The sequence below is a fragment of the Coccidioides immitis genome, assembly GCF_000149335.2.
Source record: "Coccidioides immitis RS genomic scaffold supercont3.3, whole genome shotgun sequence".
Classification (NCBI taxonomy): domain Eukaryota; kingdom Fungi; phylum Ascomycota; class Eurotiomycetes; order Onygenales; family Onygenaceae; genus Coccidioides; species Coccidioides immitis.
This window is the reverse complement of record NW_004504308.1, coordinates 2,695,681-2,710,564: the sequence shown is the minus strand read 5'-3', so window position 1 is coordinate 2,710,564 and position 14,884 is coordinate 2,695,681. Positions and strand designations below refer to the sequence as shown.

Genomic DNA, 14,884 nt, shown 5'->3' with positions numbered 1-14,884 from the left:
GGGTTTCCGTGGACCCTGCCATGTCGGGATTTTGTTGGTCCGAAAACCCTACATTTCCAAGATCTCACAGTAACTACTCCGTACTCTCTCCGCTAACTGAAATTTACAGAGTAGCTTGGCGAATGACGAGCATACGAGTCCTCCATTGCGGGCCGGCACGTCATCGGCGCCGGATAAACTCAGGCCGAGATATCATTCCAAGTGGACCGACCTGGGCAAGGTTCGTTGGAGTGCTCGATGGAGCACGACAAGTAGATCTCGTGGTGAAGCATGCCATTGCGATGAATCAAGAAAGGGATGTTTTTGAATCGATAGAACACAATGCAGAGGATGCTCCTCCCCAACCCCGGAAGCGTTATGCAAATGTTTACGATGCGGTTGCTGGTATGGTACCTGCATTGTTGGCTCGGCCTTGAATTGTTTTAGACGGCTAATTTTTCTTTTCAACAGGACGAGTGTCGACTCAGGAATTTCGCTTAGCGCCATCTCTTGATAGCCGCAATTCTCTTCCCAGCACATTTCACTCCGTCCCTCCGGATGAAGTTCTATTTCGCCGCTTAAGTGCGCCTACCAGATACCAGGAAGACGACATCTACTTCGCCAACGAACGTCTTCCACCGGATCAAACTCTTCCAGATTCAGACCTACTGAAAGCCATACATACGTACGCCTCGGACTTCTACTCTAGCGCAACTGCTGACCGTGGCCGATCGACCTGGTTGAGTATGGACGAAACCGCTTTGATTGCGATGGGAATTCTTCTGGAAGAAACTGCCGTAGAGGCATTGGGGGAAACTGGAGATATGGTGTTTGTCGAGGGAGAAGAAGTTGTTGGCACTGACGAGCCTGGTTATGAGTCCGAAATTAGTATAACTTCAGGCCGGCGGTCCGTTCCAAGCACATTGGGGTTTTCGGGCGCGGGAAGAACGCGAACGACGGGCGTTGGAAGAAGCGGGGATGAATTGGTTGGAATGAAAAGGAAGAAGCGCCGATTGAGCAAGTCTGGGCGAGCGAAGGACGATGCTGTGCAAACTGACGGTGAGGACATTTAAATCGCTGCATACGCAAGTGGCAATAGTCCGTCTCGACCGGCACGTTCAGCGATTACGTCTCATATTCCATGACCATGGTGATAACACAATCGTGAGTACTATGTTTCCGATGTAGTTGAGGTACATGTTGCAAATTCGCTCCCGTTTCCTAAAAAGGAAACTTTGAGCCTCGCTCCCCCTCTCTCCGAGGCTTTTCAACGACGTCGCCTAGAACTGGACACTTCATCACCCTTCGTCAAAGAGAGTTTCCAATGTATAGAGTATAAGTTGACTCCCTTACAAAGATGGTGAGTTCTTCTACCTGCTGAATCGACATCAGCGATTTCTCCTGATTAGCCCTAGCTAACGAATACCATAGGGCCCATCCAAGTCTTTGCCTCCAGCTGCCAAGCAAGCTCTTATTCTGACTCATTTACGCTCAACACGTACCTGCCACACCCTTAAAGATCTTGAGAAAATGCTTCCATCTGTTGCATCGATCAACAGCATGCAGGTTAAGGACTACATCCAAGCCCTTGTGGACGATAACAAAGTCCGCGTTGAGAAAATCGGTAGCGGGAATTGGTATTGGGCTTGGGCTGGAGAAGAGAAAAAGGCACGAGACAAAATACGGACCGGGTTAGTCAAGGAATTGGATAAGATTAACAAGAGCGTTGCTGAATTGAAGAGTAAGATCGATGTGGCAAAGGCTGAGATTGGTCAAGGTGCGGACGAAGAGGCTGAGAGGACAAAGTTGTTGGCAAAGAAGGAGACGATGGGAGCCGAAGTCTCGGCATTGAGGGAGGAGCTTGATCAGTATTTAAACGGCGAGGCTGGCGGGAGCGTTGATATGATGGAGGCGGATATCAAGCGCTGGAAAAGCGAAGCAGAAATGTGGACGGACAATATTTACATTCTCGAGGGATACTTGAACAAGCTGACTGGCGGCGATAGAGAGGTCCTTGAATTTCTGAGGAGAGAATGTTACGGTGACGAGTACGTTGAGGGAGAAGGGCTGTCAGAGCTTTAGGTAGGTATGGTCTATCAACTCTACCCTGTGAGATGATTCTGTTTACCATGAGATGGCTAATATCTCTAAGGAAAAAACAGATATGCGTTTGAAGCTTTCATATTTCTCGTTATATGCTGTATGTATGAACAGGAGAATCATACATGGCATTCATTCCTTGAATTCATCCAATTTTCCAACCCTTCCGGATGTGCCACCCCGTCTATTTTAATTCCAAATAACGCAGGAAAATCGACAAAATCATTAAACAAAAAATTAATTCACCTCCACGAACTTCTTCTCATAGTCTGAAATTGCCTGCACTTTTTGCGCACTCGCACTCTTCTGGTCGAATCGATACGTTAGCCACTCGCCGGCTAACCTCTTCGCCAATTCAATTCCAATAACCCTCTGTCCAAAGCAGAGCACCTGCGCGTCGTTACTCAAGATCGCTCTCTCCACGCTGAACGTGTCGTGGGCCGTTACGGCCCGGATTCCGGGGACCTTGTTCGCGGAGATGGCTACGCCTAGACCTGTTCCGCAGATCATGAGTGCTCGGTCGACTTTGCCATCTTTGATCAATTGGGCAGCTTGAATGGCAACGTGTGGATAGGCGGTCTTGTCGGTGGTGGAAGTGACACCGACATCCGTAATGGAAGAGACGAGAGGATTGTCGGAGAGGTGGGCTTTGAGGGCTTCTTTGTAGGAGACACCGGCGTCGTCGCAGGCGATGGCGAGACGGAGAGGTGGAAGTGGGGTTGCTGCCATAGCTGCGTTTGGGACTCAAATGGTGCTGCAAAGTGTCTTAAGCTCGGGTTTTTTATTTTCTCTGGATTTTGGCTTGATTTTTGCGGGGATTGAGATTGATATCAAGTATTGCAGCAAGGAGGATGTTTGTTATGAGTAGAGAACAGATGGAAGGTTGGCAAGAATATTACGCTTCGCAAGATGCATAGAGCCCTTAGATTCTTATTCATCAAAGAAAATTCTTTGATCTGGAGCACTCTCCACCTGGTGGATGATACAAAATGATACTCGCGATGGTCCCCATCCCAAGTCTCAGGTAATTCTGGAGCTTGGGCTACCCTGGTTCAGCGCTAATACAAAAATGGGTTGGCCAGTACGGTATTCTTATCGATAATGTAAGTTACGCCGGTACTGGTATGGTACAGGCCGGTATGGTGGGTGATGCGCCGTGCATCCGAACAGCGGGATGCCGTTTTCAGAAGTTCCGGCGGTGTTTTCGGAATCTCTGATGTCAGACCACTAGGGCTGATCAACGGCGGTACAATACAAAACCGTACTCCGTACTTCAACTTTCATATTTTCTCATGCTCTTCTGACACTTGAACGGGGTGCCTGTTGAAGGGTCATATTTTGCTCTTAAGCACTGTTACCGAATGAGGACTACATGAATCCTTTGATAATCCAGTGCCTTGCGTCAGGATAAGAATGCTCTTATTTTACAGTCTTAAAAATGGGCAGGGCAGAAACATCTGCTAGAAGATGATCCCTACAGGACAGAAGGCTGGTCCTTCCCTCAGCTGCAAAGCTACAACACCTCTTTTACATCATTCTGCTTTTGGGCTTCGTATGTATTCGGGACTCTTACTTCAAAGGCTTGTTGACCGATCTCACTCGGTACGAGCCCATTCAATGTTCAGATTAGCCTTGCTCCTGAGTTAGCGATGAACAAGCTTACAATATGTATCCTACCAAAGCTGAGGCACCAAGATTGATCGAGAATGCTAAATTTATGTATGAATAGCACTAATATCAAACAAACCTCAGCTAGAGCCGGGAGGATTAGTGGACACTGACCTACGTAAGACGTAGCGGGCATTTTGATATAACTTTTATAAAAATATGGGTAGAGGATAGCACAGCTGAAGGCAGAGCCTCTGGAGACAGCATGCTCCCGAAGCTGCCAATGGCTACCATTGAGGATAGGGTTAGCACTAACATAGTGATGTCTGCTTAGGCTCCAGAATTTTGAAACAAAGGATGATCGAGAGACAGCCTTCGGATGGAAAGGGGTTCGAAGGCATTTTGTACTTTAATTCTATTGGTGTCAAAATGCTGAAAGATTTATTTACTCTTACTCCGTACAGTTCATACAGAGCTTCACCCAGTGACATCACAGATGAGGGACTACAAGAAGCAAACAGGATACTGCGCAGGAACACCTATACACACTGAGTCTCAGGGCTTCAGCATTAGAAACAGAAAGCCTTTTGTAAACTAATAATTCTTGCCTTGCTCCATATCACATTGGGAAAAACCCACAGTTCTTCCTTTTAACAATATTACTAAATGAATGGCGTGTAATTTACCCCGCGCCCGGTAATATATATGTCACCATCAAAGCTGGAACCCATGGGCTGTTTGACGGGAACTCCGTATCTAGCATAAGTGCGACTCGGCCTTTTTTTTTCAGGTTTAGAGTGCTGAAGTATTCTACGGAGTACTACAATATGCTTTTATTGTAATGGTTGCACTCTGCGCTCGATTTTTATTGGCATACAAGGCAAAGAAAACAAAACTTGCTTGGAAGGCTCCTGAGAATTCTCCAATCGAAGAAAACCAAAAAGACACAACACAGGTAGAAAATCAATTGACACTGAAGACCTCATCACCATGGCATCCGCACTGGCAGGGCCTCGTTTTCCCCCACTGCCAAAAACGCTCCTCATCATCTCTTTGAAAATGTACTTTACTCCCTCTCGAACAATCGACTATATCCAAGGCCTCCTAGAGCCCCGGAACGACATCATCCGGCAAGAGAATAGATCCAGACTCCTTCTCGCTCTTATTCCAGATTTCCTTACCATATATCCCTGCTCTGAAGCAATTAAAGAATTTGAATCCAACCTTGCCGCTCCGCAAGATGCAGACACACCACCCCCACTTCTCCTCGGTGCGCAGGATTGTTTCTGGGACAGCTTGGGTCCTTATACAGGCGAGATATCCCCCGTCTGCTTGCGAGACATGAATGTTTCAATTGTCGAGCTTGGACATGCAGAGCGTCGCGCCATATTCGGCGAGACAGACCAGCAAGTTGCACGAAAGGCCGCCGCGGCAGCGGACCAGGGTCTGATCCCGCTGGTGTGTATTGGGGAAGTTTCCACACTGGGACCAATCGTGTCAGAAGCAATTGGTCGCGCGGTGGGGGAGTGCGAGGCGCAAATTAGACCGGTGCTGGAGGCGCTGCCGCGTGATGCGCCGGTGATTTTTGCCTACGAGCCAGTGTGGGCCATTGGGAAGCCACAGCCCGCCAGGGTTGACCATGTTGGTGCCGTTGTGTCGGGAATAAGGAGTGTTATTGAGAGAATTGATAGACATAGGAAAGGGGAAGTTAGGATCTTGTATGGCGGGAGCGCGGGACCGGGACTATGGGGGCCAGGGGGGTTGGGAAAGGAGGTGGACGGGATGTTTCTGGGCAGGTTTGCACATGATATTGAGGGTGTAAGGAAGGTGGTTAGGGAGGTGGAAGAGAGTTTGAGATAGGTACTCGGGCTCCAACAAGCCTTTTCCGCTGCGAGACCCGCCCTCCACCCCTTTGTTTCGTGTGTTGCCAAGAAAGCCCTTCCGCTCAGACCTGGACCCGCCGACAGCCGGGTGTCGCGCTAATTCTAAATGGGCTTAGCCTCGGATGCAACATGATTTGCCGACTTCCAGGGCCAGCGGAGTCCCTGGATTACTCAGCAACAGCCCACAGAGAGCTTCCATCCGATTCTTTGGGCATCTGCGGGCATCGTGCGGCCGGCTACACCGTCGACCTGTTTGCTCAGCAGGGAAGATAAAAAAGTAATATGGAGATGATGTGCACGGCTCTCTGTTTGCTGAGGTAACACTGGCCGCGGAGAATGTCGCGAAAGGAGAAAGTGGTCTTTCCTTGCGACCTAAGTTTTATTTGGATGGCACTGTCACATTGGCAGTAGAAGAGCGAGCAATTTGTTCCTTTGCCATAGGACCGTTGCAGGAGTTCTAACAACTGCGGTGAGGAGACTGTGTTTTCTCCCAGCACACATTGAAATTTGCTCCTTCTACAGAGTGCTCCGTACCGCACATCAGAGTGGCGTGCATAGAATCAGATACCACAGATTCAAGTTACACCATCCTACTTCAAACGAACACACTAGGGCGCCATGGCGTATGAACTCAAGGCGAAAGGCAATGAGCGGTACAAGGAGGGGGACTATCAAGGAGCGGAGGAGCTATACTCGCAAGCGTGAGCAACCCTCCCGTGGCATGCTTTTGATTCATTCCCCCGCTTATTTGGTCTCTGATAACTCACATCTCATGCAGAATCCAGAAGAACTCCCATGAGCCTGCCTTTTTCAACAATCGTGCCCTTGCCCGCATCAAACTTGAATCGTGGGCCGGTGTCGAGCATGATGCGCGCATGGCAATGGAGCTCTACGGGCCTAAGGACCCCGCCTCCCTCAAGTCGCAATTTTATCTCGCACAGGCGCTCTTAGGGCTCGGACGCCCCTCGGAGGCATGTGAGGTTGCTCTCGCTGCGTACAAGATCAGCCTGGAGACCAAGAGTCCGAATTCGGAGCCATTGTCGAACACGATATTAAGGGCTAAACAGGCTATTTGGGCGGCGAAGGAAACGGCTAGATTAAGGGAAGCAGACGAGACTCTAAAACAGCTCGAGGGGCTCATGGAGGCAGAGTGTACGAAGGAACTTGAACAGCTGCGACTGCAGTTTGAGGCGGGTGAGATAGGGGCGATTGGATATGCCGAGGACCAGCGGATATTGCGGGCGGAGGCACAGAAGAAGGTGGATAATGTACGAGAAATATTCGCAGCTTCCAAAGGGGATGATATGAAAGAAAGGGTGAGTTTTTTCTTTCCTTTTTTTTAAAAAAAAAATAAAGCCAAAAATTAGCGTTATCCCGCCTCCAGCGATACCCCGAGATGCTGACTTCACGAATTCTTAGGTTGTCCCCGATTATCTCATCGACAGCATTAGCTTTGAGATCATGCACGATCCGGTGGTCACTCAATCCGGCCATTCCTTTGACCGAGTTAGCATCCTCAAACACCTCCAACAAAACCCATTTGACCCCATCACGCGCGTGCCGATGTCTGCCAAGGATCTGCGGCCGAATTATGCATTGAAAGCCGCCTGTGAAGAGTTCTTGCAGAAGAACGGCTGGGCAGTGGATTGGTGATTACGAGTCTCCTTGCACCTTTTATCCCCTTTCTGGATTTTTTCTATTTCCTTTATGCGTGTGCACTCTATTCTTCTCACTTTGTATCTGTACAAAATACCCTTCATACTTAATATTTGCATAGCTTTGGGCGTTGTTTGCAGGCTGGTTTGGCTGGTTTATCCATGTGAATGTGCTTTTGGCATATGACTCTACTTATTCCATATATGAATGACTTATAATCAAGCATCTTTGCTACCTTGAGGACCCCTAGAGCCTAGCACCAAGTTGGAATCCCTCAAGAATTTCAGCCTCTGGCATACAACAATCCCTTATCCTTGCTATTGTGCATGCCAGTTGTAATGTGAACACCACAGAGCCACGTGTTTATTTCTAAGAATATAGAATCAACCCCTGACTGCTTGGATGTTTGGAAAGTACCATTTTTCGTCTCAACAATTTGGAGGGGAACTCTTCGGGCGGAAATGTCATCATCTGCCGCGTGACCGATGCTTTTTACCCCTCCCCCACCAAATATCAGCGCATCCCCCCCAGCAGAGCCACACGCACGCCGGCGAAGAAGGAAAAGGTAGGATTTCCAGCGCAGCCTTTGCTTTTTTTTGTTTAGTTTATTATCTTAAGTGGCAGTGCAACTATATATCCTGGCTTTTGCTGTTATTTCTGCCATATATTCCATTTCCCGGTCCTCCCAATTTGCAAAACCCTGGCTAAAGTGTCTACCCTAACGCGCAGTTAAAAAGACCCGTTCGTATCTAGAGCTATTTCCAAACAAGAAAACGGAAGATTTAGAAGAGCAGGCCGTGACAGGAATATAACAATGACTGCGAAAACCCCCGAATTCGAAGCCGCTGTGGAAGCGAGCCGTAAGCTCCTTGCCAAACCGACTGACGACGAGCTTCTCATGGTAAATACACCAATCTTCTTCCCATTTCTTCCCTGATCCAAGGATCAACCACGTCTTCCATAAAGCAATGAGTGGAGCAGAAAGTAGAACGAATAAGCTGACATATATTTTGCTACCGATATAGCTCTACGCTCTCTTCAAGCAAGGCATGCAAGACCCGCCCTTTGAGACTGCCCCGGTCCCAGGAACTTTCGACTTCAAGGTATTCCACTCTCGTCTTCCTCTTTTTCTTCCCTCTTTCCGCCTTTCTGCATCCAGTTCTCAAGTTTCATCCCTCTTTGCTTTTCCTTGCTGAGCTCAAATTCGTTTGATAGGGCAAGTACAAATATAACAAGTGGAAGAGCATCGTCGAGGAGGGTGTGACTCCCGAAGAAGCACAAAAGAGATATGTCGAATTGATCGAGAAATTGAAGGCCAAATACGGTTATGATGAGTCGAAGGAGCCGGAGCAGGTTGGCAGATAAGGACGTGTCTGCTTTATTGTAAAACTAAATATGGATGAATTGCGGCCCTCGAGTGAGGGTTGACTGCCCCCTTGAAGGGGTCAATATCGGGATTTCGAACCGTACTCAGAGGGGATAAATGCTTATTGTCTTTTATGGAGAGGACTGGATCTTTCATGGCCGGTGCTTTGTTAGCTTGTGAATCGTGACTATGGGCCAGAGAGATACTACCACACAGCACGCTGACATATAGACATTTTACACCCGCGATACATGAAGTGCATATTCCCTTGTTTTGTTTCTTTTTCTTTTTCTTTTATTTATTTATTTATAACACTTTTACTGGCCTTGGTCTTCTATTTTGAAAAGGTTAGCCTGTTTGGTAAAAGAATACTTCTGTCTCTATGGGATAAATAACATCTCTAATAATTATACACGGAGTGAGTCATAAAAAAAGTTTCAAGGCACTAATCTCTGCGTCATCCCTCTTCCCAAGTCTGACCTAACCAATCCGGCTCTGTGTGTGTTGCTGTGGCGCACCATGGGATATCCCTAGAGGAATAGGGCTTCAGGGGAAGATTATATGGCATCCGGAAGCCGACGAGCGTTCTCCACGCTTTGGACTTGTCATCTCCTCGCGATGACTCTTCCAGCTCTAGCCTTTCCACTTCTGATAGGCAAGGAGCATTTTGCCTAAAACAGGGTATCATCTGTGCATATTCACCTCTTTCATATGCCTTGGATAACATTTTATCATCACGATCAGCCGTTTGAGGATCGTTAAGGAACAAATCCGGCCACACCAACACCCCAATCTCCCAGCTACAGACCCTGACTTCCTGATTTGCATTGATCGCTGCACCCCATGCTTGAGTGGATAAATTTGCAGATGTCACCATTGCCCAGTCTATCGTGCGCATATCTTCGGCGTCTGAGAAACGTATATAGGTCTTTATATGTGGTGCGGCTCGGCGACGCCCGGCTTCCCGCACAAAGGTATTATTCGGCGTACTCGTGTCAAGTGTAACCGTACTTGATACACTCTTCTCAATATCAGCATTTTGGTTGTTTTCGCAGTCACCAGCCCAGTGACAGAGGTAGGGTCGCATATAATCAAACTGCTTTTGCTGTGCTGCACTTTGAAGCTTCATGTGAATTGACCCGCCGGATCTGTAACCATTTAGAGACCTGCGAATCTCATCGGGGGTGGGAAATATAATTGAGAAGCGGGCAGCTGCCGAAGGAGGACAGAGAGCATTGAAAAAAGTGTCTTTAAGCCATTTATCCGTTTGGCCAAGAGACGCTATGGATGATATCTAATATTCCTTCAGAACTTGAACAGTTTCTTGCAGCTAGGCAATTTAGTAGGTGGAGCTAACCTGAATAACAATTCGTGGTTTTTTCGGCTCACATGACAGCTGTTTATGGGTCGGTATCTGGCGCAACACGTCCTGCACTGCGGGCCAGCCCCATATGGTCTTCTTCTGTGAATCAAGATTCGGAATTTCTTGTCTTGAAGGAACGCTGGCGATCAATGCAGCACGCACTTCATCAAAGTCGTATTTCTTAAGTTGCTCAACTAAGGGGCCTGTCTTTTTTCGGCCATAAGCATCTAGGTAGGCGAGGATGTCTCTTTTAAATCGACGTCCACTGCCAATAATACCAGAAATAGACTGGTCGTAGTCTCTGTCTAATGGCAATAATGGAAGCAGTGGTGATCTCCATACCCCTTGGCACATGTTTGCCCAATCTCCTGGGATCATGTTTGCGGTATGGATGATAATTCTGCAACACATCAACATCCGGGTATAGTAGCACAAAGGACTATTACTTACTGTGCGCAATCATCATGTCGTATCAAGATCATCATTTTCGAATGGTGTGTGCCGAATGGCTCTGGCATGTATGCAATGATTGGTTCCACATTTTGGTAACGGGCACAAGCTTCCTATCGTCATGGGTCAGCATGCCAAAGTATAGATAATATCAAAACAAGGAAACAGGGAGCATTCACGTCGATATAAATTCTATTCGGAGAATCCTTCTTCCAAGAACCGTGAATAACTCGGATCTTAATTAGATTTTTCACATCGGGATCAAACTGTTTCATTAAAAAGTCGATATCAAAAAGATAATTGAACTGCCAACATTCCTTGATCAAGGGGTCACCGAGAATATCCTGCAGCGTTACAGTGTCGCAATTATAGGTAGATTTCTCGGATAAGTCGCGTATATGCGTAAGCTGCACAGGAGAAGAGATAACATTAAACCCAGTTTTGATCCCGATGGGCTCTGAGTGGTTTGCGCGGGGTGTCTCGGAGGGCAATGGCCTTGCCGTCGTTTCCTGCCGCCGGGATGATGCAGGGGGCGTTATTGGCCGACTTAGTGACGATAGTGACGGACTTCCCTCGCCATCGCAGCTAACATTATGTTGCGAAGGCCAACCAGAGTCGTGGGATCGCTTCAGCCGTTTGGCAGAGCGACCATTGCTGGGACCATCTTGTTCCATTTCTACCCTCCAAAGGCCGTGCTTCAAATGCGTAGTAGAGCACAGTCCTTTTTCAATTTCCCCCAGTCTGTGAAACGGATGTTATCCCAGTCGGCAATGGGAAAGCAGCGGTTCCCATCAATTAGTTTTGCGACGGCTCTAATAAAGCCTCATTAGGCAACAGACTATAATTTCGGTTCGTGAGCTGGTCTAATTCCATGGATATGCTCCAACAAGAGCATGCCCTGGGGATTGTCTCGTCGGCGGAGAGGAGCTTTGGTAGGCAGAAGGTGATGTCGCTTTGACTTTCTTAGCGTTTTGTGGGGTTTTAGCGGCGAGGCAAAGTTACCACGAAATACGAAAACCTTAACTATCTTGTGCTCCTCACCACACCGACGTCTCCTCTTCACGCAGGCTAGTGCAACAACGCTGAACTCGGCCGCTTCGCACCGCTTAGCTAGTCAGTCACCGACTTGGCATAGAGCTGGCTATGAATCCCTCATTTCTACGAGCGGGCTGCTGGCCTGCTGTTCAAGGTAACAGCGTGTACCCAACCAATCAACTTGGCATTCATTAACTCATATCAAAAGGATTGGAGGATCTTAGGAGGGCTATCACCGAAAGATTGCGGAGTCTTCCCGCATGAGAATTGCCAAGCTGATTTACGTCTCCCGGAGCGGATTATTGGCCGTGAAATGCGGTTTGCAGAATGCTAAAATATGGGTCACAAAGTTGGAGAAACGCGGAGGCGAACGCATATGTTTTGATTCCACCCATCCGCCCCAAACCCAGCTGAGGGACAATTCTGGAATCCTTCTGTCTCAGTTAACATTCATGAATATGGCCGTTATGCGAACATGCCGAATATACAATATCAAACACCGAGTGTCTCGGGCGAACCTACATATTTGGGGGCCGTATGTCAGGAATCTCTCAATACCTTCCTCTGACGGCACTCGATGACTCGGGAATGAGGATATGATTGTTGTTTGCAATCTCTATTCAGGCTTTTGTCTGGACCATGAACTGGTGGCAGCAGAGCAACGCTCCCCACACTAGTGTCCTGATCCCCGAATGAAACCATGCTAGACTAGAAGCTAGGATGGACATACCATTTTCGTCAAAGTGTATGGATAGCTGCGCTCCATCTTGTCATTGTGCCCAACTTCTAGTTGCATGGACCTCGTTCTGAGGAGCTCGCCCGACTATTTGAATGTTTTTCTGGTTTTAACATCGTGCCATTCCTCAATTTCTTCGCCAGAAACTAATTCTGCGGACCGAGCGAGAAAGGATATAAAGACCCCTCACAATGATCCGTTGCTACGTAATAGCTATTCCCCGCTCGTGCAGATAGAGCTTCTGAGGGATACATCTTTAGCGGTTGTCGCTGTTTCTCTTTTCACTTTTGAGGAGCTTATTGACATCCAACGTTGAGGAGCAAGTGCAACCAACCTCCCATTAAATGCATCTATTTTTTCAGAGCTCACGATCGATCCCAATTCGACATTATGTCTTCAGAACTCGACCAGATCCAACCAAGCCACCACCAGCCAAGTATGTCCGTTCTTCCGGCCGGCGATATTCCAGTGATGGATCACAAGATGGATGAAGACGAGAGGATCATCGTGTCTCTTGGATACAAACAAGAATTCAAGCGTGAATTTTCGCTCTGGACGACTTTCTGCGTTAGTTTCTCCGTTCTGGGGTTACTACCTTCGTTTGCGAGCACTCTATGGTACGGTGAGTGCTGACCAATGATTGCTCCCAAATGGGCTTACATGAGTGTTGTTATTAAATATAATTGAAGGCATGGGATATGCTGGCACGGCAGGAATGGTATGGGGCTGGATCATTGCAATGATATTCATTCAATGCGTGGCCATGGGAATGGCGGAGCTTTGTTCGTCAATGCCCACAAGGTGTGTGTTTGTGTTTACACCCCTAGCCGTATGATACTGAGATTAATTCATGTGAGTCAGTGGCGGCCTTTACTACGCTGCTGCTGTTCTCGCTCCCGATGGATGGGGTCCATTTGCGGCATGGGTAACCGGGTGGTCGAATTGGATGGGCCAGGTGATGGCAGCGCCATCTGTCAACTATGGCACGGCGGGCATGATTCTTGCTGCTGGTTCGATATATAATCCCGATTATGTGCCGACGCCTTACCAAACCTTTCTGTTGACCACTTTTATCATGTTGATTCACGGGGTGCTTAGCAGTATGCCAACGAGATGGATTGCTGAGGTTAATTCGTATGGATCAACCTTCAACATCATCTGCCTTATCATCGTCCTCATCGCCATTCCTGCGGGAACTACGAATTCCCCGAAGTTCAACTCATCGGCCGATGTTTGGGGAACAATATATAAAGGGACCTCGTTTCCTGATGGTGTTGCAGTATTGATGTCGTTTGTTAGCGTGATTTGGACCATGTCTGGTTATGATTCCCCGTTTCATTTGAGTGAAGAATGCTCAAATGCGAACATCGCCTCCCCCAGGGCTATTGTCCTCACTTCGGGAGTGGGAGGACTCATGGGATGGTTCCTCCAGGTCGTTGTGGCATACACCGTCAAAGATATTGACGAAGTGTTGATGTCTGAATTGGGACAGCCGTGGGCATCTTACCTGTTCCAAGTGATGCCGAGAAAGGCAGCAGTTGCTATACTGGCATTAACAATCATCTGCGGCTTTTCAATGGGTCAAGCTTGTATGATCGCTGCATCCCGGGTGACTTACGCATATGCTCGCGACGACTGCTTTCCGTTATCAAGGATTTGGAAGAAAGTCAACAAACATACGCAGACTCCAGTGAATGCAGTCTGGTTCAACTGCGTAGTCGGCATTCTGTCCACTTTGCTGATATTTGCCGGTGACCTTGCAATGGGTGCCCTATTTTCGATCGGGGCTATTGCCGCGTTCGTCGCATTCTCCATTCCAATTGGCATTCGTATCTTTGTCGTCAAAGAAAAATTCCGACCTGGTCCTTGGAATCTAGGAAGATATAGTCGTGTAATTGGCGGAACGGGGGTGTCGTTTGTGATCTTGATGCTACCGATTCTCTGTCTTCCCGCTTATACAGGTTCGGATTTGACGTAAGTCTCGTTGCACCCCTTATCATTTCTCCTTGCCAGCGGTAGCAACCTGTGGGATAACAAACCATGCACTACAGGCCAAAAGAAATGAATTGGACTTGCATCGTCTATGGCGCCCCTATGATCGGCGTGCTCATTTGGTGGATTGTTGATGCAAGGAGGTGGTTCAAAGGGCCGAAAGTCAACGTTGAACATCACATGTTGGATCGTGTGCAAATTGGAGTTGATCGAGTTGACACTAAAGGCTCTGAGAAAGAGGCAGTACAGCAGCTGGAATCTGTTGATGTCTAATGTGTGGAGGATATGTATGCATTTTTGATCTAGGTTTCTTTATGCACATATCAATTCGGCCTCTCCATTTGTTTATGTTGATTTTATTAGGAGTTCAACTCTCCTCTAGGCTCATGGCATTAAATGTTGTGAAACACAGAACTGTTATTGATGATCGTCATAAAACCACTAACTGTTTCCAACTTTATATGTTCCCTTCAAAGCAACATTAGGACTGGCCTGTGTTTGTTTTGTTTGCTTCTTGCATGCACTCCTTCGGCTCAAATCCTGCGTCCTTCCGCGACGCCGCACTTCAAGTTCCAATCCAACATATAGCTGAGGCTCCAGTCCAGATATTTGTCTTCCTCCAGACACCTAGGAAAGGCCAAAAGGGTTCTCCTGTCGATAGCTAAGCCTCTACACAGATTTCCCTGACACGCCTAGCAGCTAGACCGCAAAATCGG

General features: G+C 47.8%; 8 protein-coding genes across 8 annotated transcripts; 6 read left to right on the top strand and 2 right to left on the bottom strand.

Annotated features, from left to right (window-relative positions):
* Positions 1-122: 122 nt before the first annotated feature.
* CIMG_07930 (uncharacterized protein) lies at positions 123-1,052 on the top strand (the record flags this gene model as incomplete). Its single annotated transcript, XM_001240766.2, has 2 exons — positions 123-384; positions 451-1,052. 2 exons carry the CDS (start codon positions 123-125, stop codon positions 1,050-1,052), a joined length of 864 nt encoding a protein of 287 aa, XP_001240767.2.
* A 284-nt stretch (positions 1,053-1,336) lies between these two features.
* Positions 1,337-2,061, top strand: CIMG_07931 (GAJ protein; the record flags this gene model as incomplete). Its single annotated transcript, XM_001240767.1, has 2 exons — positions 1,337-1,339; positions 1,411-2,061. 2 exons carry the CDS (start codon positions 1,337-1,339, stop codon positions 2,059-2,061), a joined length of 654 nt encoding a protein of 217 aa, XP_001240768.1.
* Positions 2,062-2,316: 255 nt separating this feature from the next.
* On the bottom strand, positions 2,317-2,808 carry CIMG_07932 (ribose 5-phosphate isomerase; the record flags this gene model as incomplete). The annotated part of the gene is made up of 1 exon (XM_001240768.1): positions 2,317-2,808. The coding sequence occupies one exon, from the start codon at positions 2,806-2,808 to the stop codon at positions 2,317-2,319; it is 492 nt and encodes a 163-aa protein (XP_001240769.1).
* A 1,653-nt stretch (positions 2,809-4,461) lies between these two features.
* Positions 4,462-5,583, top strand: CIMG_07933 (triosephosphate isomerase). The gene has a single exon (XM_001240769.2). It carries the CDS (start codon positions 4,678-4,680, stop codon positions 5,545-5,547), a length of 870 nt encoding a protein of 289 aa, XP_001240770.1. The 5' UTR covers positions 4,462-4,677; the 3' UTR covers positions 5,548-5,583.
* Positions 5,584-5,890: 307 nt separating this feature from the next.
* On the top strand, positions 5,891-7,469 carry CIMG_07934 (U-box domain-containing protein). The gene is made up of 3 exons (XM_001240770.2): positions 5,891-6,271; positions 6,349-6,886; positions 6,990-7,469. The coding sequence occupies exons 1-3, from the start codon at positions 6,189-6,191 to the stop codon at positions 7,221-7,223; spliced, it is 855 nt and encodes a 284-aa protein (XP_001240771.1). The 5' UTR covers positions 5,891-6,188; the 3' UTR covers positions 7,224-7,469.
* Positions 7,470-7,816: 347 nt separating this feature from the next.
* CIMG_07935 (uncharacterized protein) lies at positions 7,817-9,730 on the top strand. The gene is made up of 3 exons (XM_001240771.2): positions 7,817-8,127; positions 8,252-8,329; positions 8,442-9,730. Exons 1-3 carry the CDS (start codon positions 8,041-8,043, stop codon positions 8,589-8,591), a joined length of 315 nt encoding a protein of 104 aa, XP_001240772.1. The 5' UTR covers positions 7,817-8,040; the 3' UTR covers positions 8,592-9,730.
* CIMG_07936 (tyrosyl-DNA phosphodiesterase) lies at positions 8,925-11,292 on the bottom strand. The gene is made up of 4 exons (XM_001240772.2): positions 10,585-11,292; positions 10,406-10,518; positions 9,950-10,355; positions 8,925-9,886 (listed from the first exon to the last, which is right to left on the bottom strand). The coding sequence occupies exons 1-4, from the start codon at positions 11,077-11,079 to the stop codon at positions 9,050-9,052; spliced, it is 1,851 nt and encodes a 616-aa protein (XP_001240773.2). The 5' UTR covers positions 11,080-11,292; the 3' UTR covers positions 8,925-9,049.
* Positions 11,293-12,566: 1,274 nt separating this feature from the next.
* CIMG_07938 (amino acid permease) lies at positions 12,567-14,441 on the top strand (the record flags this gene model as incomplete). The annotated part of the gene is made up of 4 exons (XM_001240774.1): positions 12,567-12,798; positions 12,866-12,977; positions 13,038-14,150; positions 14,228-14,441. The coding sequence occupies 4 exons, from the start codon at positions 12,567-12,569 to the stop codon at positions 14,439-14,441; spliced, it is 1,671 nt and encodes a 556-aa protein (XP_001240775.1).
* Positions 14,442-14,884: the final 443 nt, after the last annotated feature.